This window comes from Urocitellus parryii, chromosome X, assembly GCF_045843805.1.
Source record: "Urocitellus parryii isolate mUroPar1 chromosome X, mUroPar1.hap1, whole genome shotgun sequence".
NCBI lineage: Eukaryota > Metazoa > Chordata > Mammalia > Rodentia > Sciuridae > Urocitellus > Urocitellus parryii.
In genome coordinates this window covers 62,816,582-62,844,339 of record NC_135547.1, presented here as the reverse complement: position 1 = coordinate 62,844,339, position 27,758 = coordinate 62,816,582, and the positions used below count along the sequence as shown (strand labels likewise).

The 27,758-nt window shown below is 33.8% G+C and overlaps 1 protein-coding gene across 1 annotated transcript in view; it reads left to right on the top strand.

Moving 5' to 3' along the window:
• Apool (apolipoprotein O like) overlaps positions 1 to 27,758 on the top strand; it is a 71,667-nt gene that overhangs the window by 11,733 nt on the left and 32,176 nt on the right. The window contains exons 2-5 of the mRNA XM_026413124.2: positions 14,805 to 14,909; positions 20,861 to 20,980; positions 23,550 to 23,604; positions 25,391 to 25,489. Of these exons, the coding sequence (XP_026268909.1) occupies positions 14,805 to 14,909; positions 20,861 to 20,980; positions 23,550 to 23,604; positions 25,391 to 25,489 (379 nt within the window). The remainder of the gene's footprint in view (positions 1 to 14,804; positions 14,910 to 20,860; positions 20,981 to 23,549; positions 23,605 to 25,390; positions 25,490 to 27,758) is intronic.

The window sequence follows — 27,758 nt, the reverse complement described above, 5'->3', positions numbered from 1 at the left end:
TCTAAACTTCAGCTTTATCTGAATAATTAAAATAGATTAATACTTTTTTCCAGGATTTTAAATTAGAATGTACTAAATAGGTAATACAAATGTATATAGCACTGTGTTATTGCTATTCAATAATTGCTAGCTGTTGTTGTTATTCTGTTGTAGAAGAATCATCATATTATTCCCAGCACCTCTGGTATTTCAGTATAACTAATCTACAGATCTAACTTTAAGCCTGACATCCTTCATGCCAGTAGACTGAAAACCTATTTCTCATAATAATGACCATCAGTAATCTCAAGCAAATAGAATAGAAATTTGTTGCATATTATTATAAATTTGTATTAAATATTTATTCATAGCCTTATTTCTTTCTAAAATTATTCTAATTTCATTCAGACACTGAGTAGTTTTTTATGATATTTTTCATGACAGAAATTATCTTTAAATTGTGGCATATACTGTATTTATTTGATTTTCATACTCCTTATGTATAAAATGTTATCCTTTCTCTCTGTCATTTAAGCACTAAGCTAGAAATTTGAATGCAGGTGTTACTGCAGAAATGGTTTACTCAAAAACTATTCTGTGAAGCGTAAAATAGTCTTCATGGCTTAAGAACAGTTTCCTTAAGAATAATCCAAATTGAAATAGGTAAAATTCTAGTAGAGTATGAATGAGAGTCCCATTTTCTTTGATCTTTGCACAAAAGCCTAACTGATAACAGTGTAAATTAAGGCTTAATATAGTCTCAAAGCTTCAAGAATTGAGATGCTAAAAGGCTTTACAGTTTGGTGACAATTTTACTCCTATAGCTTTTCTATAGGTTGTGTTTGATGTCAGCATTTCAGTTCTCTGAAGCAGACTGTTTGAAATACTGATGTGAAAGGCCCAAATTGTACAGGTACATTTCTGTAATTTGATTATTATAGTTTGATTATTTGTTCTTCTGTACCACTGTCTTTTCTAAGAGTTTTGCAAGAAAATATAGGTATGGTTTTTTAAAAAATATCTTCTTTCAACGGAGTATCAGCTTTTCTTGTACCAGTATAATAAATAATACTGTGGCTGAAAGACTCAGCTGTTCCCTGTAGATTTAATGATAGTTTATTCTCTTAGAGATGATTCACCTACTCATTATTATAGAGGTCCTGTGTTAGTGACTCATTGGTGATTACTCTAAAACAGGGCAGCCTTTGTAAGACTTTTATGTTGCTGTCAAGAAATAGCTCTTAGGCTATATCTCCAAAGTGAAGCAATAATACCTTTTCCTATTTCCAATTTCAGCCAGAAAAAAATACAGTAGTATCTCTTTTAAAACAGAAGATGTGCTTAGTCACATTTGGTATTACCAGAAACTTTATTATCCTTGGAAAATAGTCTTGGAGACAGAGTAGTGCACCCTGGATGTCAGAAAAGAGGATCAATATGGGTTTTCATGTGGAAGAGAAGCTGGACCTTCTCTGTATGACCCAAAGTTGTGTAACTAGAACAGTGAAAATTATATGGACATTTTTCCAGTCATTCTACTGAAGAACTTTTTCATAGAGATATTAAAAAAAGGGGGGGGGATGATCTATTGATACAGCTTCCTGGTACTGAAAAAGGTCACAGACTGTTAGCATATTTTCGAAAGGATTTTAGCATCAGATGATCTTTAAGGTTCCATTGCATTCAGAGATTGAAATTCTCATACTAAGAAGGTGATATGTTTCATATACAACACTTTTAAAACCAGTCTCTCTCGACATCTGTTGTTAAATTTAACAATTGTTATTCAAGAGCAATTCTTGATCTTTCAGAAAATTTTTTGTTCCCCCTATCCTCACTTGATACTCAGAAAAGTCTAAAAACATCATTAGTTGTATAGTTATGCCCATATATAGTTTGTTACAGTCCTCCCTCTTCTGCTGATAAAGGAGCTATTAGGAAAAAGAAAGAAAAAGTACAGATAAAATAAGGATTAAAAAACTATTTAGGGGCTGGTGTTGTAGCTCAGTGGTACAGCACTTGCCTCGCAAGTGTGAGGCACTGGATTCAATCTTGGCACCACATAAAAACAAATAAAGGTATTCAGTCCATATACAATTAAAAAATTTAAAAAAACAATTTGGAACAAATGGTTGTGGGAAAAATTAAATGATGGGAGAAAGGAAAGTACAAAAAGTGGGAGGAAGATGTAAGAAGGAAGAACAAAAAAAAGTAATTAATAATAGGTAAGCTGACTTTCCTTTAGCAAGGATGGCAGACTACAAATTTCCTCTGTCCCTTACCCAAATCCAGTGATCCATAGTTTATAAATAGCTCTGGGGTGATGATACCTTATAAGTAGCTCATCTAATACAAGTTCCACACTGGAATGGAAACTTCTTTTTATACATTTTCACCTCCCTCCACTACTGGATATTTTGGACTCCACAAAAATAAGGCCTTTTAAAAAATGACTTAAGCTATCATGGTATAAATCAATAATTTTCCCTAGGAAATTCATTAATCAAAATATTATTGGCCATTCTTATTAAATGTACATCAATTTAGATCTAAGGTAGTATTTTTAAGTGTATATTTAATACAACATAATAATAACCATGTTGATTTCACCAAGAGATTTTGTCATTTCATATATAAAGTAGAATGCTGTTTTCAGTTGAAAGAATCAGGCAGGCTTGTTGGCCACTTAGAAGTGGTCTTCAGAAAGTTGAAATTTGGGCAAGGAATGTTCTGAAACTACTTTAAACCCTATAGTTTATCTGGGCACAGTGGTGCATGCCTGTAATCCCAACAGCTTCGGAGACTGAGGCAGGAGAATCATAGGTTCAAAGCCAGTCTCAGCAACTTGGCAAGGCCATGAGCAACTTAGAGAGACCATATCTCAAAATAAAATATAAAAAATGGCTGGGGATGTGGCTCAGTGGTTAAGTGCCCCTGGGTTCAATCCCTGGTACTACTACTACTGATGAGGATGATAATAACAACAACAACAATAAATAAAATAAAATTTAAAAAATAGTTTTTTGGAACCTCAGACGTTTCAGAGAGTCTAAGAGCCTGTGATCATATGCAAAACTCTCAGTGTAAGTACATTTTGGGAGAAGATAGTTCATAGTTTTTATTAGATTTTCAAAAAGGTTAAATCACTGAATTAGTTTTAGAATTTTAGATTAACCTTAGGACACTTAGCTGTTTGCCTCCATGAATGCTTGGCACATAGGCATTTAATAAATGTTACATAAAGAAAGTTACTAGAGGGCTGAGGCTATAGCTCAGTGGTAGAGCCCCCTCCTTGCACGTGTGAAGCACTGAGTTCAATCCTCAGCACCACATAAAAATAAAGATATTGTGTCCATCTATAACTAAAATATATTTTTAAAAAAGAAACTTACTAGGCTCTATTTATACTGTCATTTAACAGAGATTATTTAATCACTTTGTTTGAGATCCTTAGACCTCCAAAGTCCTTTGGATATGAAGAGATAAAAGACTGCTTCTACATTTTAGTGGCAAATAGGTCGCATATATTAAAGTATATATGTTTGTATATATTTATAAATTCATGTATATTTGTGTAAAATATATATATATATATATATATATATAATTAAATACCAGATTAGCACATCACACAAAGAATATTAATATGACTTCAGAGTTGGCTTTGAGTGATATAGTGGAATGTAAACTAGACTTTCAGTAAAGGGCAGGACTTAGGTAAATGTGCTACTATGTACTATGTGACAGGTATTGTTAGGTACAGGATTGGGGGGGTTGTTTTATTAGGGAAAATTAAATTTGAGTGAAGGCACTGAACAAATAATATATTTGAAACATTTAGGTTCTAAGAAAACTAATTTGGCTAGAGTCAGAGGGTATAGGGAAGGTAGTGGAAGAACAAAGGACTATTTTAGAAAGATCAATTCAACTTCCCTGTGTAGTTTCTTTAATCCTATTTTATTTTATTTTTTTTAGAGAGAGAGATAATTTTTTAATATTTATTTTTGTTTTCAGCGGACATAACATCTTTATTTGTATGAGGTGCTAAGGATCGAACCCAGCGCGCTACCGATTGAGCCACATCCCCAGCCCTTTAATCCTATTTAAAAAATTCATAATATTTAAATTTTTCACCAAAGACAGCTTGAAAAAATCATCTTATTGGAGTTTTACTATATTTTCAAGTAAATAGAATACTTTTAATATTCCTCTCCTACAACTCCACAAGGTAAATATTTTTTCCTGTATATAATGCACAGATGTATAAAAGTGTGTGTTATATATGGGGGGAAATGGGGGGGGGCATTCGGTGTTTTTTTAAGGCATCCAGTTACTGATTTTGACAGTATTTTTGGTCTCACCCTGATTACCATAAACTGATTGCAGTTGAATTATACAAATCTATTGTGTCATTTCTGGATGATTTTTAGATGTTTATTTGTGTAACTCTACTCCCTACATGTATTTTTATTTTAATTTTTCTTCTTGTATTTTTATTTATCTAAAATATATTTTTGGCATTTTTTAGGTGTTAGTAATAATTATGTCACAATTTTAATTGCAAAATAATTTCCTTCATAGAACCTAATTAATATACTTGGTGCCTGAAATAGTTTACCATTAATCATCTATAATTTCATAATACAGCCACAGTGTGCTGCACAGTTATTTGTTCAACTTAATTTTGGCCTTTTAAGTACAAGAGCTTTACATTTGAGGAAAATTGCATTTCAAGAGTACCTTCTAATTTCCATCCATCTTTGAACCAGAACTGAAGACATGAATATATATTGGGCCCAAATGGATGTTGAACCCAGCAAAAAACCTTAAAAAATGTTGTCTTAAAAAGGTTGGTAGTGGGGCTGGGGATATGGCTCAAGTAGTAGCACGCTTGCCTGGCATGCGTGAGGCACTGGGTTTGATCCTCAGCACCACATAAAAATAAAATAAAGATATTGTGTCCACCTAAAGCTAAAAATAAATATTATTTTAAAAAGTTTGGTAGTGTCATTTGCTTTTGTCCCATGAATGTGAAATGATATATATACAACTTTTTGGCTTTGTGGGCAGTGCGATGTGCTCAGTTAATAAGAGGCAGCATTTTTACAAGAATTTTCTGTCCTTCCAAGGTCTTTTTTTAAACAAAGATGTCAGTTCTGGACTAGGGAAGCTGTGAATGAATTCATAATTTGGCATTTTTCATGTTAAATAAGCCAACAAATGATTTCTCTGATAATTTTTTGTAGACTTTAGGTGACCATTGGTAAATATAAAATAATTCGTATTTCCTAATCCTGTGTTTTGTACTGTATCAATAAACATCAGATGAGAGATCTCTGTTTGAGATATAAGCCTATAGGATATTATAACATGATGCGTACACAGAAGAGTAATCTTTGAAATGTAAGGGTTGAGAAATAAGACCACATGTATAGATTGAGATAAATGACAGAACCCAAAAAGTACAAAATGGTTTTAATCAGTGTGTTTAATCATTTTCTTAAGCTAGGGTAGTGATCTATCTGATTGACAAGGTTTATCTTGACTTGACAGTAGAAATTATACTTTGATGGAATTAGATGAGACTGGAGTTGTGGCCTTGGGCCAGGAGACTGAGGATGAAGTAGTGGTGATGATATTAACAACAAGTATATATTGAGCTATATCTCTGTGTTAGTTGCTATGAGATAGGTGATATTACACATGTGGAAATTGATCATCCATCTGATCACTTGCTCAAAGCGATATCACAAAAAGTAGAGATAGAATTTGAATCAAGGTCTATCTAACTTTAAAATCTCTTTTTTTCACTACTTTACCAAGGAGATGGTAAAGGCCTGGTTTAGGTTGGTGGTCCTGAAAGCACCTTGTGCCTACCTATATCATAGCACTTATCACTCTGGTGTTTTTTGTTATGTATCTATCTGTCCTATTAGAATATGAATCTGAGAACATGAATCATATCTTAATCATCTTTATAATGCCAGAACCTAATATAATAACCAGGTACTTTATAAAGTTTGTGGAATGAAAGAATAGAAAGTCAGTAGCCAGGTTTGGTGGCACATGTCTGTAATCCCAGGTGCTCAGGAGGCTGAGACAGGAGGATCATGAGTTCAAAGCCAGCCTCAGCAACAGTGAGGTGCTAAGTAACTCATAGAGACCCTGTCTCTAAATAAAATACAAAAAAAGGGCTGGGATGTAGCTCAGTGGCCATATGCCCCTAAGTTCAAACTCCAGTACCCCTCTCCCCAAAAAAGAAAGTAAGGAGTACTATACTCCTTTTATATAGTATGTTAACTCACACTACAGTGATGCAACCACATCAATAGTTATAGTAGCTCAATTCACAATAGCCAAGCTAGGTGCCCTTCAACAAATGATTGGATAAAGAAAATGTGATATATATACACAATGGAATATTATTCAACCATAAAGAACAATGAGATTATGGCATTTGCCAGTAAATGGATGGATCTAGAGACTGTCATGGTAAGTCAAATAAGCCAGTCCCCAAAAACCAAAGGCCGGATGTTCTCTCTGATATGTGGATGCTAAACTATAACAAGGGAGGGTAGGTAGGTTAAGTATACAAATTCATGGGATTAGACAAAGGGGAATGAAGGGAAGGGAGTGGAAATGGGATTAGGAAAAATGGTAGATTGAATTGGACATAACTTTCCTATGCTTATATGTGGATACACAACCAGTCTAACTCCACTTCATGTACAACTAAAAGAATGGGTTCAAAATTGGAATAGGTTGCACTCCATGAAGGTATAATATGTCAAAATACACCCTACTGTCATGTATATCTAAAATCAATAAACAAAAACAAAATATGATTATACATATACCGAATGGAAATACCTATTTGTGTTCACCATGTAAAGGAATGTTTACAACGGCATTTTGTGCAAACTGCAAACAATTCGAATGCATATCAGTAATTAAAGAATAAATAAAAAGGCTTTATTTTTTAAAAAGAAAGGTATAAACAAGAAATGTAAACAGTGAGCTACCTTATTTTGGTACTTCAGAGTAAATTCGCAGTAGAATATTGAAGTCTATAATACTTGAGTGCTTGCTTCTGCTTCTGCCATTTATCTGTATTTCTGATAACCTGTCCTTATTCCTTTAACTAAAACTACTGTTGTAAGATTTTAATGTGATGTATCTTTAAATGTCATAGAATCTTAAAATTTTTATTATGGAAGATTCTACACATTTTCACATAAAACTTTAGAGAACAACATGAAATATAATATGACATATTATGTTAACTTTAAGAAGTATCAAACCTTGGCCACTCTTATTTCATCTATACTGTAAAGCCTGAATACTTTTGAAGCAATTTCCAGACATATTTTATCTGTTAAATATCAATGTGTATGTCTTAACATATTGGAGCACTTACAAAAAAAACCTACAAAATTATGATACCTAGTAATTAGCAATAATTCCTTAATTCCAAATATCCAATTAATGTTCATATATGTCTGAATATATCATAACATTTAAATGTTTATTTTTGATCCCAGAACCAAATAGTTTCTACACTTTGTAATTTACTAAAATTAAATCTCTCACCTCATTCCTCTCTCTCTATTTGCTGAATACTTTAGGTCTTAACATTTGCCCTATAGAGTTTCTTCTGAGTGTACTTATTGGATAATCATGGAGTCTTTTCATGAGGTTCTCTGTTTCCCATATTTCTTTTGTCATGATTTCAACTGATAATTCTGATGAAAATTTAGAACTACAAGTTTGTGTTTTAACTTCATCAAAAATTAGGCTGCTTTCTGCCATATAGAAACCAGTGGGGTAGGCACTGCTAAAGGTCTTGAAAAATGAATGGGTGACAGAATTTCATAATTTTCACCTGAGTTGATGGGATGGAAAACCAGGCAGAATTTCTTGCACTGTTTACGGAGGAAAGCCTCTGTCCATAGCTCTCCACTCAGGGCTGCTGAGATCCATCTTACCTTGCAAGAAGCCAGCCTCAGTCAAGTCACTGACAAATTGCATCTCTATTGGAAGTGGAGGACTTGATCCACCCATCACCCTTACCTCCAAGTCTAGATGTTGGGAATATGGAAGAAGAACGGCTAATGTGGAACTCAACTGAAGTGGACACCTTTGCTGTAGGTCTGTCTGGCTGAGGTCAAAGGAAGAAATGTTCGGATTGCCATTGCTAGTGCCCCAGGAGCCATAGCTGGCCAGGTAGTTCAAATGTGAATTTCCAAATTACAGTAGGGACAGGGACAGGCCCTTCCCCTTCCCCTTTGCCATAGGCATTAGAAACATCTTTTTTAAAGTACAGGAGGTTCTTGAATTCTTTGTCCATGACCACAGGTGACATTCTCTGTGGCTGCTTCATTTTCTGCAGCAAATGGGGGCAGGGGGTGGGGGGGGTGACAAGAGCAAGAAGTCAGTCTTAAATATATCCCTATTGCACGTGAGCAGGGGGGTGAGGGGAAAGTGGCATGAAGTGTCTGCCCTAGAACAAAGGAGCATGCAAGGGTTTTGTGTGGGCCATAGCCTCAGCCTCCTTCCCCACATGGACCATGTTTGGCCAGCAGGGGCACAGACCCTCCTGTGTGTAGTTCCTGGGGTGAGGCTGCCTAGGTCAGGTCTTGCTTGTCACCCACCCACCATACTGGCAGCCAAATGCCCATCTCATCTTCCAGCTGAGGGAGTCAAGTTTCCTGTTTTAATATTTTTACTGATATCTGACATAGGTATATAACAGAAATCTTGTAATTTTATTGGTGAATACCAACTGTGTATACACAACGGAATATTATTCAGCATTAAAAGAGAATAAAATCATGGCATTTGCTGGTAAATGGATGGAGTTGGAGAATATAATGCTAAGCGAAGTTAGCCAATCCAAAAAAACCAATTACTGAATGTTTTCTCTGATTTAAGGATGCTAAAAAAAAAAAAAAAAAAAAAAAGGATGCTGATTTATAATAGGGTTGGGGGTGGGGGAATGGGAGGATTAAATTAACTCTAATTGATATATGCAAATTGTATACTTCTATAATATACATGTTGTATTGATACATGCATGCAATGATTAAATCAAATTAAATAATATAACCATCACTTTACAGATGTCTTATTTTTCACATGGTGACAACATTTTAAATCTACTTTCTTGGAGATTTCAAATGTGCTATTTTTTAAATTTATTTTTTAGTTTTTAGGTGGACACAACACCTTTATTTTATTTTTTACGTGGTGCTGAGGATGGAACCCAGTGCCTCATGCAAGCTAGGCAAGCACACTACCACTTGAGCCACATCCCCAGCTCAATGCGCTATTATTATTACTACACATAATAGTTATAGTCACCATGCTATACAATAGATTTCCAGAAATTATGCTTCTGGTCTAACTGAAAATTGTATCTCTTAATCAACATTGTTGTTTTCAGTATTGATTTTTTTCTTAGAATTGCTTTGGCTATTATTGTTATTTTATTCTTCTATGTGAATATTAGGTCTGTGTTTTTTTCCAGTTCTATGAAGAATGACATTTGCATTTTAATGGTGATTGCACTGAATCTGTAGATCACTTTTGATAATAGAGCCATTTTAACAATATTCTACCTATCCATGAAATATGGGAGGTCTTTCCATATCCTAAAGTCTACCCAATTTTTTCCTCACTTTTCTATAATTTTCACCATAGAGGTCCTTCACCTCTTTATATTATTTCAGAGTATTTTTGGTGGTTGATATTATAAATGGAATTCTTTTAATTTTTTTTGTCAATGGACCTTTCATTTATTGACATGCGATGCTGAGAATAGAACCCAGTGCCCCACACATGCTAGGCAAGCACTCTGCCCCTGAGCCACAACCCCATCCCTATAAATGGAATTTTTAAATTTAGTTCACTGTGAGTTCATTATTGATGTAAAGAGATATTGATTTTTGTGTTGATTTTGTAACTTAACCACTTTACTCAATTTATTTATTAGGTCTACATGTCTTCTGGTGAAATGTTTAGGATCTTCTACGTATAGGATAACATCTGCAAATAGGAATAATTTGTCTTCTTCCTTGCCCATTTGTATTCCATTTATTTCCTTCTCTTGACTAATTGCCTGGATAAAATTTCAAATATGTATTGAATAGGAGTGGTGAGGATGCACATTCTTGTCTTATTCTCTATTTTAGAGGAACTATTTTCATTTTCCCTATTCAATATGAGATTGGCTTTTAATTTGCCATGTATAGTTTTTTATATTGAGGTAAATTCCTTCTATCCCCAGTTTCTTCCGGGTTCTTCTTATGAAAGGGTGCTGTATTTCATTGAAGGCTTTCACCTCATCTATTGAGATGATCATGTGAGTCTTGCCTTTGATTGTCTTCATGTGGTGTGTTATGTTTATTGATTTGGATATGATGAACCAGTTTTGCATTGCTGGGATGAAGCCAACTTGATCATTATGTATTATTGTTATTATGTTGTCAAATACAATTTGATAATATTCTGTTAAGGAATTTTGCAAGGTTGTTGCAAAGATTTTTTCAAGGATATTGGAGTTTTCTTTCATTGAGGTATCCTTATCTGGGTTTGGTGTCAGTGATACTGGCTTTGTAAAATAAATTTGGAAAAGTTCCATCCATTTCTATTTCATAGAATAATTTGAGGAGCATTGGCCTCAGTTCTTCTTTAAAGGTCTGGAAGAATTCAACCAAGATACCATCTGGTCCAGGGGCTTATTTTGTTGGAAGGATTTATATTACTGCTTCAATCTCAATGATTGTTCTTGGTCTGTTTATAATTTACATCCTCGTTTCAATTTTGATAGGTTATTGGTGTCTAGACATTTATCTATTCTTCTAGATTTGACAAATTCATGGATTATAAATTTTCAAAATAGTCCCTAATTATCCTCTGCATTTCAGTGATATCTGTTGTGATATCTTCTTTTTTCATCTCTATTTTTTTAATTTGGCTCTTCTCTCTCTTTTTTTTTCAGTTAATGGTTTGGCTAAGGAATTATCAATCTTGTGTATCTTTTCAAAGCACCAACTATTTTTTCAAATTGATCCTTTGTTTTATTTTATTCTCTATTTCAGTAATTTTGGCTTTGATCTCAATTATTTTCTTTCTTTTACTGATTTCAAAACAGTTTGTTTTTGATTTTCTAGAATGTTGAGATGTGTCATTGGGTTGTTTATTTGTATCTTTCTAAGTTTTTCATGTAGGCACTCATAATTACAGATGATCTTATAATTGCCTTAATAGTGTCCTTGAAATTTGCAGGTATTATATCTTCATTCTCTCTTGATTTTAAGAATTTTTAAAATTTCTCCCATGATTTTTTCTAAGATCCTTCACCTTCACAAGTGTGTTGTTCAACCTTTATGTTTATATAATTTCTGAATTTGTCTTGATGTTGATACTAATTTCATTCCACTATAATCTGATAAGATGCATGTAATTATTTCAACATTTTATATTTGATAAGTCTAGCTTTGTGTCCTAAAATGTGGTCTATTTTGGAGTAAGTTTTATTAGAAACAGAGAACAACATGTTAGGTGAAATATTCTGTGGATATCCATTAAGTCCATTTGATTTTTAGTATGCTTTAGGTCTGAACCATCTTTGTTTTTTTAATATTTATTTTTTGGTTCTTGGTGGACAAAACATCTTTATTTTATTTTTATGTGGTGCTGAGGATCGAACAGAATGCGCGGGGCATGCCACGCGAGTGCACTACCACTTGAGCCACATCCCCAGCTCCACTGAACCATCTTTGTTGATTTGATGTCTTCATGACCTATCTATTGGTAACAAAAGTATTTTGAAATAATCCAGTATAATTGTTTTGGGATCTGGGCCTTTATGTCAAGTAGTGTTTGTTTTATGTAACTGAGTGCATCAATATTTGGGGCATAAATATTTACTATCATTATATTTTCCCATTTAATTATTCCATTTATTAATATGTAGTGATATTAATAAGAATCTTTCTCTGATTAATTTTGGATTGAATTTTGCTTCATGAAACGAAAGAGTAGACATTCTTACTTGCTTTCAGTCTCCATTTGCATTGAGTATAATTTTGCATTCTTTTCCTTTAAGCCTATGAATGTCTTTGCCTGTGAGATATGTCTATTGCAGGCAATACATGGGTGAATCTTGTTTTTTCTTAAATACAAATTACCAATCTATGCCTTTGAATTGGAGAATTGAGATCATTTACATTCAGTGTAATGATAGGGATTTCTTTATTATTTTAGTGATTTTGATTTATTCAGAGTGTTTTATTTAACCTGATACTTACTGCATAAGTATTCTTCTAAAGAGACTTATTCTTTCCTGAGAACTCTTGTTTGTTTTTTAATCTCCTTCCATATGTGGGATTTATTTAAATATCTTCTATAATGCTGACTTAGTATTCAAGAATTATTTTGTCTGTGCTTGTCTTGGATGACTTTCATTTCTCTTTTGATACTGAAGGATAACTCTGCTGCATTATGGAAATCTTGGTTGATAGTTTTTTTTTGAGGGTTTCTTCTAAGTGTATGTGTAAAAATCATATAGTAGTCTGTACAAACAACAATAAGTGTTGGCAAGGATGGGGGGAAAAGGTACACTCATACATTGCTGGTGGGATTCCAAATTGTTGCAGACAATATGGAAAGCAGTGTGGAGATTTCTTGGAAAACTTGGAATGGAACTGCCATTTGACCCAGCCATCCCACTCCTCGGTCTATACCCAAAGGACTTAAAAACAGCATACTACGGGGATGAAGCCAAATCAATGTTTATAGCAGCATAATTCACAATAGGAAAATTGTGGAACCAACCTAGATGCCCTTCATCAGATGAATAGATAAAGAAAATGTGGTATATATAAACAATGGATTATTTCTCAGCATTAAAAGAGAATAAAGTCATGGCATTTGCAGATAAATGGATGGAGTTTGAGAGTTACCATAATTGCTAAGTGAAGTAAGCAAATCCCCAAAACAAAAAATGCTAAATGTTTTCACTGATATGAGGATGCTGATCCATAATGGGGATGGGGGGTGCATGGGAGGAACGGACAAACTTTAGATAAGGCAAAGTAGAGGGAGGGAATGGGAGGGGCATGAGGGTAGGAAAGATGGTGGAATGAGATGGACATCATTACACTAAGTACATGTATGAAGACACGGATGGCATGACTCTGCTTTGTGTACAACAAGAGATATGAAAAATTGTGCTCTATATGTGTAATATGAATTGTAATGCATTCTGCTGTAATAGATAACAAATTAAAATTAAAGAAAAGAATCAGTGAGTAATATCCACAGCTTACTTTTTTGTAAATTAGGGTACATAAAATGCTATTAGGGCAAAATATTATGGTATCCAGTATCATATCAACAGTACAAAATGTATTCAAGTATTCTTGAATGTATTTCAAGAGTACAAAAAATATGTTGGTAACACTTGGTATTCATGAGTAGCTACATTTTGGGTAGATGAGGCTATATCTAATTAAAGCCTGAACTAAGGTAAAATTTTTCAAAAGAGTATTTGTAATGACAATTCAAACTAGAAGAATAAAGATAATGGTAGTCATTTCGTGAGCTTTCAAAAAGTGCAGCTTCTATATTGATTGTTTTACATGCTACATTTCATTTAGCACTCATTGCAAGTGATTAAACATTAGTCCTATTTCACATAATAAAATTAAATACTACAAGAATTAAAGAATTGCAGGTATATACTTTTCTGAGATTTTACTTCATATGTATCACCTTTTATCAGTGTTGATAGAAAAATTTAGACAAGAGCATGCTGGGCAAGTGTATTAGATTTCTGTCACTATCACAAAATACCTGTTGAAAATCAACTTAAAAGAAGGAAAACTTTGTTTTGGCTCAGGTTTCCTTCTCTGGGTCACTTGACCCAGTTGCCTTCAGACCCATGACAAAGGAAAGCTGCTCACTATGTGGTGGCCAGGAAGGAAATAGAGAGAAACTGTAAGGGATAATTGTCTGAATATACACTTCAAGGGCAGACTTCCAATGACCTTCCTCCAACTAGACCCACCTCTCAATTGTTGCACGACCTCCCAATTGTTACAAAACTGGGCAATCAAACTTTTAGCACATGGTGTTATGGTTTGTATGTGAGGGGTCTTCCCAAATCTCCCTAATTAATGCAGGAATTTTCATAGGTGAATTACTTGAATTTTCAGAGCTATAACTAATCATTCCATCTTAGTTTAAATGACTAGGTGATAATTGTAGGCAGGTAAAGTGTGACTGGAGAAGATGGGTTATTAGGACATAACCTGGAAGGGTGCATCTTCCCTGTGGCCCCCTCCCCTATCTCACTCTGCTTCCTGACCCCATCATGAGCTGAGCAGCTTTCCTCACCTTGGGCCCAGGACAATGAAGTTGGTAAATTGTGGACTGAGAGGTCTGAAATCATGAGCCTAAATAAACTTTTCCTCCTCTAAAAAACAAACAAAAAAAAAAGAAATCAAAAGTGATATATTTTGGAAGGCAGGAATTCTTAATATATTTATTTATTTATTTTAAAGAGAGAGAGAGAGAATTTTTTAATATTTATTTTTTAGTTTTTGGTGGTCACAACATCTTTGTTTGTATGTGGTGCTGAGGATCGAACCTGGGCCGCATGCATGCCAGGCAAGCGTGCTACCGCTTGAGCCACATCCCCAGCCCTCTTAATATATTTAAGGGAAAACAATAGTGTTCCTGAGATGTCCCCCATATTTATTAATAAATGGAAGCTGAGTAGATTTTCAAATTAAAAGTCCTTTTTAATATTTCTTTCTCAGATGGGAAAGCTGACAACCATGCCAGCAGGTCTCATGTACGCATCTGTAAGTGTACGTGTGTCCAAGGAAGAGGAATACAAAAAGAAGCTAATGAGACCAGACCAGGTAAATTGCCTACAAAAGTTTATGGACCTTACATAATGTAAAGACAATGCAAAATCTCTGTGGTCGTTGTGGTGATGGATGTTGTTTCATTTACCTTCATAATAAATGTATTTGAAATCTGTTATGTCTGTTTGATAAGTTGAAAGAAATAATATCTCTAAATAGTATATTTAACATAAACATCAAAAACTCTGGTGAAAGGTATTTGGTGATTTTTCTTAATGAATAATTAATATTAGTACAGGGTCTCATACCTTCTAAGCAGCATGACTTTTCTTTCTTGAAAAACTTATATAGATATATCCAGTATTACAATGTCTCTCAATCATTATATCAGTTTTAGAAGGGATATTAGATGTTTTCTAGTTCAGTCTCCTGTATGGCATTATAATCTCCTCTACAGTAGTCACACTCAGTGGCCACTTATCTTCTATATGTATAAATCTCTGCATAAAAGAATCTAAGGAACACGTTCCATTTTCTGGATGCTCTCATTCGATTTAAAGTCTGTTAGTCAGCTTTCTGTCACTGTGATCAAAATACCTGACAAGAACAACTTGAGGGTTGGGGTTGTGGCTCAGTGATAGAGTGCTCGCCTAGCAAGCACAAGGCACTGGATTCAATCCTCAGCACCACATAAATGTAAAATAAAGATATTGTATCCACCTAAAAGCTTAAGAATAAATATTTTTTAAAAGAACAACTTGAGGAAATTTTTATTTTAACGTCACATTTCAGAGGTCTCAATCCATGGTCAGCCAACTCCATTGGTCTGGGCTGGAGGTAAGACAGGACATCACGGCAGAAAGGCACTAATGCTGTCACTTCATGGCATCCCGGAAGCAGAGAGACCAAAGGACCAAAGACAATATATAATGGCCAAAGACAGGCCTGCAGTGGCCTGTGTCCTCTAGCCACCTCACATCTGCCTGAAGTTATCACCCTGTAATGCATGCAGATTATTTATCCTTTAAATGGATTAATCCACTGTTGAGGTTACAGTTCTCATCATTACCTAAAAACCCCACCTCTGAACCTTTCTTCAATGAGGATCATGCTTTTTAATATAATATGAGATTTTAAGGGAAAATTTCTAAATCTAAATCATAATAAGGTTCTTCCTTATGTCAAATATAAACCTGCCACATAATAATTACTACCATTGGTGCTAATTTTACATTGACATCGTAAAGAAAACATCTCATTTCTCTTCCGAAAAGAGATGTCAGTTTTATCTTTAATGATTTTGTGTCTTAGCCTATCATCTTTGTGATAAATACTTGTGATAAATACCTGAGGAAAGGTTGATTTTGGCTCATGGTTTCAGAGGTTTTAGTCTGGTCAACAGACTCCATTGCTTTGGACCTGAGATGAGACAGAACATCATGGTAGAAGGGCATGGCAGAGGAAAGCTGCTCGGCTCATGACTGTTGGAAAGCTTAGAGAGAGAAAAAGGGGCCAGGTTCAGATATTGTCCCCAAGGGCAAGCCACCATGACCTTTTCTCTCCAAACATGCCCTTCTTGCCTACAGTTCCCCCCACCTCCTGGTAGTCCATTAAACTGTCAAAGGTTTAATTCACTGATGAGGTCAGAGTTTCTACTCTAATTGCTTCCCCAAAGCCATACATCTGCGCATTGCTTCATTGGAGATCAATCCTTCAACGCATGACTCTTTGGGCGATACTTTATATCCATACCATAACATTTTGCTTTCTAGATGAAAATATTAATTGCTTTAATTATTCCTCATTTCATAGCTTTTAGTTCCTTCATTGTCATTATCACTCTATGCCTCACATGTTCTGGATGGTTAATGTTTTCTTTAGATATATTTTGACTACTGCAGGATAGAATCAAACATTTTCTCCTGTTGTAGTATTACATTTGTATTAATGCTGCCTAAGATCATACTATTTTTATATTCATTTTTGTTTGGAATTCTCAAAATTAACTGTTCTCTTAAATAGATTTTGACCAATGCCGCAGTCTGGCTGGGCACAATTCAGGAGCCACTTGTCAAAAGAAACTAACTTTATTTTTAGAACTACAAACCCCAAACAAAACAGCTCCTCAGGAAAAAACCCTCAGAGCCCAACTGCCACCACCGGCTTCCACAAGCCTCTCACCCACACCAACCTCCCCACCTCCCACAATCCTCCTGTTCTTGAGGCCGATTGGCTGGGTCGTGTGGGTGGAGCCAAAGAAGTCCCCCAATGAGCAGCTCCGTGGTCTGAAAGGGCAGGGAAACAGCCCAATGAGCAGCTCTGTGGAGGAGCCAATCAGCTAGATGTTGCTGGGGCCGCTGTGAGCCAATCATCAGCTGGCAGTCTGAAGGGCGGGGAAACAGCCCAATGAGCAGCTCCGCAGAGGAGCCAATCAGCTAGATGTTGCTGGGGCCACTGTGAGCCAATCATCAGCCGGCAGCTGGAAGTTTGCTGGCAGCTGGAAGTTTGCTGGGGCCCCTTTGGCTGTGGCTCTCGACAGACCATGACATAGTGAATTGCAGTTTTCTAAGTCACTAACCTTTTCACATAGGCTACTGGTAAGCTGTGTCATGTCCCACTCTGTACTTACACTTTTGGATTTATTTGACTCAGTTGCCAGGTGTATTTATGCCTCTCTAAATTTCATCTTGTTGATCTGGCCCACCATGCTTACTTGTTGAGCTTTTGATGTGATTATGGATTTTGTTTACTACTATGCTATTTATATCTACCTGTCTGAAGTCACACCTAAGATTTGTCTACATACTTAGTGATGTATTCATAAGTCATACAGGTCTGAGTCTGAACTCTGACTCTACCAATAAACTGCTAGATGATATTGGGTAGAAATCTTAATGGTGACATAAATATTCTGTTGTATAAATGTATCACTATCAATTGCAAAAATATCATAAATTTTTGGAAATTGAGAGTGCTTCCAGTAATTTTGCTATTATACCATGCTTATTTAACCACTTGCTAACTAAATCTTTGTATACATCTGTAACTGTTTCCTTAGGATGAATTTCTAGAAGCAGAAGTATAGGAATGGTGGCGCAAAAATTGATATATTGGCAAGCTAATGTGCAAAACTGAGATATTCACATATTACAGAAAAAGAAAAGATTTCCTGAGTTCCCTTCGAGTTTGTGTAAAGTTCCCTTTGAGTTTGGTTTTAAGCACTGGGTAAAGTGTTATTATTTTTCATTAGCAGTCTTGGATAGATTCTCCACCCTACCTACTTGCTGACTCTCAGTTTTCTTTCTCTTTATTAATCTCAGAAGGATGATATTTTTAAACCTCACTTGACACTCCCATATTTGGGCAGCTCAAAAATCTAAGTAGGAAGATAAATAACTGACGTTTGTTCCTAATAGCTAAATTCACATATTTCTGAATTTTAAAGTAAATAAGGGCATCTTTACTATATTATGGATATATGGGGTTGTAGCTCACAGTGTTTGCCTAGCACATGTGAGGCACTGGGTTCGATGCTCAGCATCACATAAAAATAAATAAATACAATAAAGATACTGTGTCTCTGTATAACTAAAAATATTTTCTAAAGTATCAGTATGCTCCTGCCTTAGTAAGTGCCATATAGTGAACATAAATAAATCCTCCTTTATTAGAAAACTCTTCAGGACCACAGAGTAATCATTTTTGACCTTGAAAATTGCAGTATTCAGGTCAGTAAAATGACTGGTAATTAGGCTGCATGTAGGTAGCCAGACACATACATAAACGGACACTTTTTTTTAAAATCCCTCTGACATGAGCTTTACTTATTTTCTTGCCATTTGCTTCTTTTCACCAAGAAATAACTGAGAAAAATATTGATTTGAAGTTTCTAGTTACTTTGGTTCAATTTAATTTAAAACATGGTTTTATAGCTTACTGGATCTAATCATGATTTCTAACTGAGTACAAATAGATTGTGTTTATACAGTAAGTGGCATTTAAGGCCAAGGCCTCCAATTTATAGTGAGAATATTCTCTCAGTAGAAACTGTAGTAACATGGTACTGGCTGGTTCTTAAAATTCTAACAATAGAAATGATATCCTTTTATATAAACATTTCAACTGTGCTTGAATGCGCATGTCTAAGAAGAAAATATTATAAAGCACTGGTTCTTAATCATTCTTACCCCTTTGAGAATCTGATGAAAAATTTAAATGTACTTCCTAGAAAATGCATATATAAAATTTTGCTTACAACAGACCACAAATAAAAAACTTTTTTCTTTAAACTCTTTATCTAATGTATGTTGGGATATAAATTAAGGATCAGGAGATTACCATGAAGATAGGGAAAAGAATAAGAACAATTAATGTTTAATAATGTTTGGAATTAAAGAATGTAAAAGTATACAGGGGCCATGATGGACAAACATTTAAGTAAATAATTTTGCCCACTCTAACACCAGTACATCCACATACACAGTCTCTTTCTAGGGAAGAAGGAAACTTTCCTTACCTGTAACATACCTGCTTTTTATATATAATATGTATTTTTAATATAAAATATGCATGTCTGACCCTCCTATTCATCCATAGTTGCCAACTTGGTTAATTTAAATCCCAGCATTAGTCTGGAAAGAGAAACATTAACTCTTTAGTCCTAGTATGGGTAATAAAGGGCCATTTAATGGTAACACAAGACTTTTCAATACTACTGGAAATTTTGTGAAGCTGATACTGTCCATTTGTCTTTATTTTAATGTTTTGAATTGATAGGTAAAATTGTATGTATTTACCTCATACAACATGATATTTTGACACACACACACACATATATATATATATATATATATATATATATATATATATATATATATCATGGAATGCCTAAATCCGATTGTTAACATATTTATTATCTACCATAATTATGATTTTTTTTAAATGATGAGAACTCTTTACACCAACTCTCTGAGTATTTTTAAGAATATAACATATTATTAGCTATTATGTTTGTTCTTGGTACAGGATGAAATCCAATGATGTTAATCATCTAGTTCCCTTGATGTTAATTTGTAAACTTTGTTCTCCCCAATTATATCTTCATCCAATTTCAAAGGAAGATGCTACACTCTGAACATAAAGGCAAAATATTTTTTTTACTTTTATAAAGTAAGATTTTACCTTAAAAATTTTCATCATTCTATTATGTTTATATTTGGTTTTATTGAATATTGACTAGCATTAAAAGCCTATTCATATAATATATGAAAGGTATAAGAACTAGCAGTACTAGTATGATAATGAAGAACCATGTACCTATCACCCAATTTCAAGGAAAAACAAAACAGTATCCCCTGGGTACCTATCCTGGTTCATTCAGGTATAACCACTACTCTGAATTCTTACTATTCCCTTCTTTTATAATTTTACCTTATATGTTTGCATGGCTAAACAATTTGGGAATTTTTGGTTTTACATATTTGATTGTATGTTGATAGAAACATGCCTACATGCCATTTGTGCATCTTATTTTTTATTTTTGCTTAACATATTCCTGAAATTAGTCCATATTTTTCCATATGACTCTCATTTTTCTATTTTCTCTAATTTGTAATATTCCAGTGTATGGATATATTCCAATTTACACATTTTTGTGTTCATGGACATTTAGGTTGTTTAAAGATTTTTACAATTATAGTTCTGCTATGAATAATAATATATATATATACCCCTAAGTATGTAAATATGGTATTTGCTTCTATATATACCTAGAATTAGAGCCACTGGGTCAAACTATAGGTCGTATCACTTAATTTCTGGCCTCTTGGGTCCCTAGTCTTACTAACCTTTTTACCACATCATCTCTATATTTAAGATGGAAATTTTATCAACAATCTCAGTTGTTTTTAGGAGGAAGATGGATAAGTATTCCTATTCTCTAATACTGCAGGAAAAGGCAATCTAGTTATTTTATGTTCTTGACATGAACATTTTTCTGCCTTCAGCTCCCCATATATACTGCACCACCTCTCCAATCTAAATATGTTGAAGAGCAGCCTGGTCATTTACAGATGGCCTTTGCATCTATCCGCACTACAACTGGTCATTACATTGGCTGGTGCAAGGTAAGTCTATTCTGATAAGTGGTTTTGTATTAGACATTTCAGCTTAATTTCCAGTTATCTACTGATGTGTAAAATTCTACCCCTAAAACTTAGTAGCTTGCAACAGTAAGTGATATGTCTCATGCTTTTGTAGGTCAGGAATTCGATCAGAATTCAGACAGATAATTCTTCTGTTGCATGTGACATGTTTTAACAGAGGCCATTTGTGGTATTTATCTGGCCAATGGGCTGATCTGGATTGTACAAGACAGCTTTATTTGCATCTTTGGAACCTTGACAAGGATGGATGGAAGACTGGGCTCAGCCGGGATTGTTGACTGAAGCATCTGTCATGATCTCTTAAGCATGATGGCCTCTAGGTAGACAACTTTACACGGCAAGTTCAGGACTCCTTATGACAAAGCATTATTTACCTCCTACATGAAATTCTGAGATTACTTCTGAATTATTCCTTATTTAAGTGAGCAAAATATTGTTCACTTGAGGTTGGCACCTATTAGGCCAAATAGAATTCATCAGACTTTGATGCTTTAGCCTTGAATAAGCAGTGTTCATCAGCAGAATGGTGGAATAAGCTGATAGAACACAGATATTTCATTATCATCATATAAACATTGTATTTACATGAGCATCTCCAATGTGAGTTTCTTCATGATAATAATGCTATAATGTTTTCACCATTCTGACCTAATACCCATACAGTTTTTTCCCAAATATAGCCTGATTGTGAACCTTTGTGCTTTTTAGTTTCTAATCCATTCCTTTTAAACCGAAAATTCTAATGAGCTTAGGAAAAATAATGTGTCCTTTGTAAAATACCAAATCAATGAACTCTGGTCATTCCAGATGATATTTCAAACATCTGATGAATATATGGAGTTATTTTTTTGAAAATTTTTGCTTGTCATATATTTCTAATGGTACTAGTTGTACTGCATTCTCTTAATACTTTGATCTCTGACGGAAATATCTTAAGTAATTATGGTCTGAATCATGCTCCCATGGCTATATGCCAATAGTCAGATGATTCAGATTTAAAATCTCCTGAGACCTAATTTTCTGTAGGGTTCTCAGATGTGTCTTCAGTGAGGTAAATTGTCCCTGAGAGATCTTTAAATTGGTATTGTAACTCTCAACCGTTTTAAGACTGAAAGAACATTTTGCTGTTGATATGCTAAAACAAATAGGTTGAAGAAAAACATTTTCAAATGTATTTAATATTCAATATAAATAACTTTTACTCTTTAATTTTTCACAAAAACAATCTATTCTTTAAAAATTGTGTCTGCCTCAAATTGCATTCTGCATGAAACCTATAATCATGTAGACCAAATTCATACTTCCACTCTGTAGTGTTTTGAAATTTAGGTAGCAGTGCCCCCCTGTGGTACAAATGAATTCCTAAACTCAACTAAGGAATTTTTCCTGAAGACTTATGGTTAAATGATTTCCAATCAACTCGTCAACAGGTATTTTAATGTTCAAAGTTGAAATTTTCTTAAGAAAGTCCACAAAGAGAAGTAGCACAGTGGCAGTTAGGTGTGTGTTGGTTTGCATAACCTTAAATCAGGATGAACAGGACGAATCTCTGCAAAGATCAAACTGAGACAAAATTACTAGATCAAGATCTCAATACCAATAACTTTTTTCCCATCTGTTATAATTATTTCTGTTTTTATGATTTGAAAAATCTCCCTTGGTCTTGTTTTTAATCCCATGGTTTTGTAGCACCTAGTTCAGAGAAGGAGTTTGGTTTGTGTTTTCTGGTTTGTACAGCATGGTTTTGAGTAAGTCATTTTGTGACATCAATTTTCTTCTAATGTAAATAGAATAATACCCACCACACAATAAATATGTATAAGAGTATTTTTTGCATTAAAATAAATTAGTTAAAAACAGGTAAAAGGAAAGGCTTGCTTTAAAGCTTTAATCCCTCCAGTGGGTTAATATGATTTTGTTTATGTAGAATTTATGTTCTTATTTAAAAATTAGATGGATACTAGTCAGAGTAGAATGATTTGTATCCTGAAGTAAATGCCTTATTTGTGTTTTCCTTATATTAATGCAAACTAAGAAAAAAAAGATGATGAAGCTCTTTTGTTTAGGTTTTTCCCTGATTTTGTTTTTTCTCTACAAATCATTCTGTTGTTGCTATTGTATCTTTGTTCATCAGATGTTGCTTCTATGTTGAAATATACCTCCCTTCATGTTTTATTCAAGTTCCATTTATTTCTCTAGGCCATTATAAAAGAAGATTATAAATCTTTATATTTTTTCAATATCTTTTCTGTGAACTGCTCTGATTATTTTATAGACATTACTTTACCCACTTATATGAGGAAAATAGTAAACAGGTATTATTCATGTTAAATAGAATGAGAAGCAGAAAATGAAGAGAAGCTAAGTTAAGCAAGTATCTTCATTGTGAGTGAATTAAAAAGCTGAATTTATATTTTGATGTAATGCTAAGTGAACTTTTTCATATAATATAAAAAATATGGGCTACTTGATCTGATTATCAGAAGCTTCAAAAATGTAGTTATCCTTTTATCTCCCTTTTTTTCCTCAGGGTGTTTATGTCTTTGTGAAAAATGGAATAATGGATGCAGTACAGATTGGAAAAGGTAACTGAACCATCCATAATTGGAAATGTTCTATTATGTTTTTAATATGCAGTATTTGAATATGAGAAAAATAAGCATGGTATCCTATTCCATTATTATGTTTTTACCAATTCAGAAGATATTCTGTATTTTACTGATAATAATAACAAAGCAATAAATATCTACTATTTATTTAGCTATTATTATATGCTAAATAATTATATAAAGTATTTTACATAATTTTTCTCATAATTCTGTGAGTGTTGGCATTAAAAGTATAGTATTTATATTTTACAGATGAAGATGCTGAGGTTGGAAAGATTAAGTAGGTTACCAAAGTCACACAGTTAGTAAGTGGAACTAGCCCCAGTCAAACAGATCTTTTTTAACTGTAAAGTCCACATTATGTTCTTAAAAAGTATAAATTAAAAATATTTCTTCATTGTTGCTAATTAGTTTAAATAAATGTTATTTGCAGCTGTGTGTGTTTGTGCACACCTGTAATCCCAGTAACTCAGGAGGCTGAGACAGGAAGATCACAAGTTTGAAGCCAGAGTGGGCAAGTTAGCAAGATCCTCTGCAATTTAGTGAGAACCTGTTTCAAAATAAAAATAAATAAAAGGGACTTAGGGTGTAGGTTAGTAATAGAGTACCTCTGGATTCAATTCCCAGTACCAAATGAAAGTGTTATTTTCTATTTAAATGGATAGTATTTTGCTATCAATTGCTGGAAAATGATAATAGTAGTCAACCTGCAATATATATAAACTACTGTCAGAAATTAATTATATTTGACTCTTCAGCTCATTAATAGTGTTTTGGCAGCAGATGTAGGTTTCTAATATTCTTGGCATATACCAGTTATCAGAATAAATATTCATTAGACAGAGAGGTCACCTAAAAATTTAAGTATCATCCTGAAGTTGATGACCTGTATTTGAATTTAATATGTTGAGAATTCAAAATTACTTCCCTCATCAATCTTGAGGAATATGACTAAATATATGCTTGTCAATAAATAACTTGGACAAAAGAGTATATTTCTAAACTATAATTTAAATATACAATAAGCTAAGACATCCAGATTTTTGTTTATTCTTCATCTGCTTTTTATCTTGCCTCACTTCCTTACTGACCATTGGTTTTAACCAAGAGCAATGGCTGCTCTAAGGTTGTTGGGAAATAGTGGCAAGCAAGGTCTAGTCACCAAGCTCCTAGATATAATTATCTATTTCATTTCTTACTGGATCCTACCAATGCTTGAACAGATAAGAGATAGAAATCATGAATTTGTCTTAAAGTAATTCGTATTAAGATGGACCCTCGGGGCTGGGGTTGTGGCTCAGTGGTAGAGTACTCGCCTAGCACATGCAAGGCCCTGGGTTCTATCCTCAGCACCACATAAAAAGAAAGAAAGAAAGAAAGAGAGAGAGAGAGAGAGAGAGAGAGAGAGAGAGAGAGAGATAAAGAAAAAAAGAAAGAAATTGTGTCCAACTACAACTAAAAAATAAATATTAAAAAAGATGGACCCTCTAGCATTATATTTTACAGAAGAGTAATAACTGTGTGTATCATTAAGAAAATAAATATCATTCGAGTTTTTATTTTGTGACAGTAATTACTATCAAATTTTAGATCATTGTTCATACAAACATTTTGTACAGTTCTTTTAAAGAGTGTTTTTAATCCATTCACTGTTACCTTATTGTCCACTATTAATAATCTCTTAAACCATTCTGCATAATACCTGTAGAGAATACCCAATTGTAGTCAGTCATTTATATTAATTTTTACCTGATTTTTTGAGATGCATATGTCTATCTGAAGAATCCACCTCAAGATTTTCTTCCAAAAATGGGAGTGATTACAGTTTCAGGATTGGCAGGCCTGGTTTCAGCAAGAAAAGGTAGGTTTCAAAAATATGCTCTTTCAATGTCATTATATCAATTTAAATTTTACTCTGATGAGCAAACCTTATAGCCTTTGTTGAATAACATTAGGATAGGTTGGTGTAGAAACTTTAGATTCCTTAATACACTGTGTTTACTTTTATAAAGACTTATAAAATTTTTTCAGTCTCATTACAGGGAAATGCAGATGAGAACCACAGTGAGATACCATGGCACAAATATTAAAATGACCAAAGTGTATAAGACCAACAATATCAACAGTAATCAAGAATGGAGAGCAGCTAAAATTCTCATGCACTACTTGTAAAAGTGCAAAATGATATAGCCAATATGAAAAATAGCTTCACAGCTTCTCGTAATCTGAAACATATACTTCATATGCAACCTAGAAATTCTACTTCTGGGTATATACCCTGGAGAAATACAAACCTGAAATTGATCAAATTATGCTATGTGCATGTAGGAATATACATAATGAATGCTACTTTTATGCTTAGCTATAATATAATAATTAAAAAGATTAAAAGAAGGAAGATAATAGAGTAGAGAGAGGGGGTTATGGGAAGAGAAAGATGGGAGGGAATGGAGAAGTATTGGGGATGAGTTGAAGCAAATTTTGTTATATGTATTTATGAATGTCAAGATGAAACCCATAGTTATGTGAAATTATAATGCACTGATAAAATCATTACAAAAGAAAGGGAAGAAGAGACATACCTGTGGTACCCATTAAATACTAACATTAATAAGACCTGATAAGTATCTGGACTATCTAGAATTATCTGTAGTCCATTAAATAGCCTCAGAAATTCATAAGCCCTGTAAAATTTTATATAAAAGTTATCTATGTAAATTTTATTGGGATTTTGTAAATACTCAAGAATCATGAACTACATATAAAAATATGAAATAAAACTAATGAAATAAAAAACTTCTATGCAATAGTTTCTAGTGGCTCTGTTCATAATCATATAAATCTGGAAGTAATCCAGATGTTTGTCAACTTGTAAATGGCTAAAAAAAATTGTGGCATATCCTTACAAATGAATACTATTCAACTACAAAAGGGAAGGTGATTGTGCTATGTCCAGCAATCCTGATGAGTCTGGGGGAAAGAAGACAGTCTACTTACATTTTTGTTTCGATGACATTCTTAAAACGAAAAACTATAGTGAGAGAAAACAGGTAATTGATTCCCAGGGGTTAGGAGTGAGGAAAGGTGCAATTACAAAAGGAGACAGCATGAGGTATTTTTTTTTAAGAATGGTAGAATTATTATGTATCTTAATTGTCATTATAATTACATGACTGTACATGTATTGAAATTGATAGAAATGTACAAACTTGCTGTATAATCATTTTTAATAAAATGTTAAAATATATATTTGTTTCTATTAAAATTGAATTTGACATTTTTTCTTCTAGGTAATGTTATTTTTTAAGCATCTTAAGAATCTCTTAAATACCAAAAATGTTCTTGAGAGCTTTTTGTTAATATAAATATATATATATATATATATATATATATATATATATATATATATATATATTAACCACTCAAACCACTTTTGTTACTCATGACCTCCCATATTCTGGGGGTATGTTAAGGCTTTGAGATGATATGCTATATTGGATAAAATTTAATTTACTTTTAGTCTCTTCTAGACCAAAGTGGTTGGGACTGTTTAGCCAGCTCAGAATGGATCTTTGAAAGTAGACAATTTACCTCACTACTCTCATTCATTGTGAGACTTGATATGTTTTATTTCTTTGCCCCTTTTTGTACCCTGTGTTTCTACCAGCTTTGTCCTTCCTTACCACTATACCACTTGTGTGGAGAGTCCCTAAGACCATCCCTAGATTTGGTAGTTAGCTAGAAAAACTTATAGGGTTCAGCATATGGTCATATTGCAGTGAAATGATACAGAGTAAAATCAGCAAAAGGAAAAGGAAATGGTACATAATGCAAAGTTTGTAAGAAACCAGGTATAAACTTTCATGAGTCCTTTCCTAGGAAGTCATCCTGGGTCTGCTTAATTTCTTCAGTAATGAATTGTGACAATATGAATGAGATGTTGTCGACATGAGTTGAGTCACAACTATAAGCTGAGTGAATAAGGTTTAATTGAGGGATTGCTAAAGAAACAGTATCTACCTACATGTACCAAAATTCCAAACTTCCAGAAGGAAAGCAGATATTCAGCATAAATCACATCATTTGTACAGAGTTTAAAAAACTTGAGCCACTCTTATTTAGCAAATGTT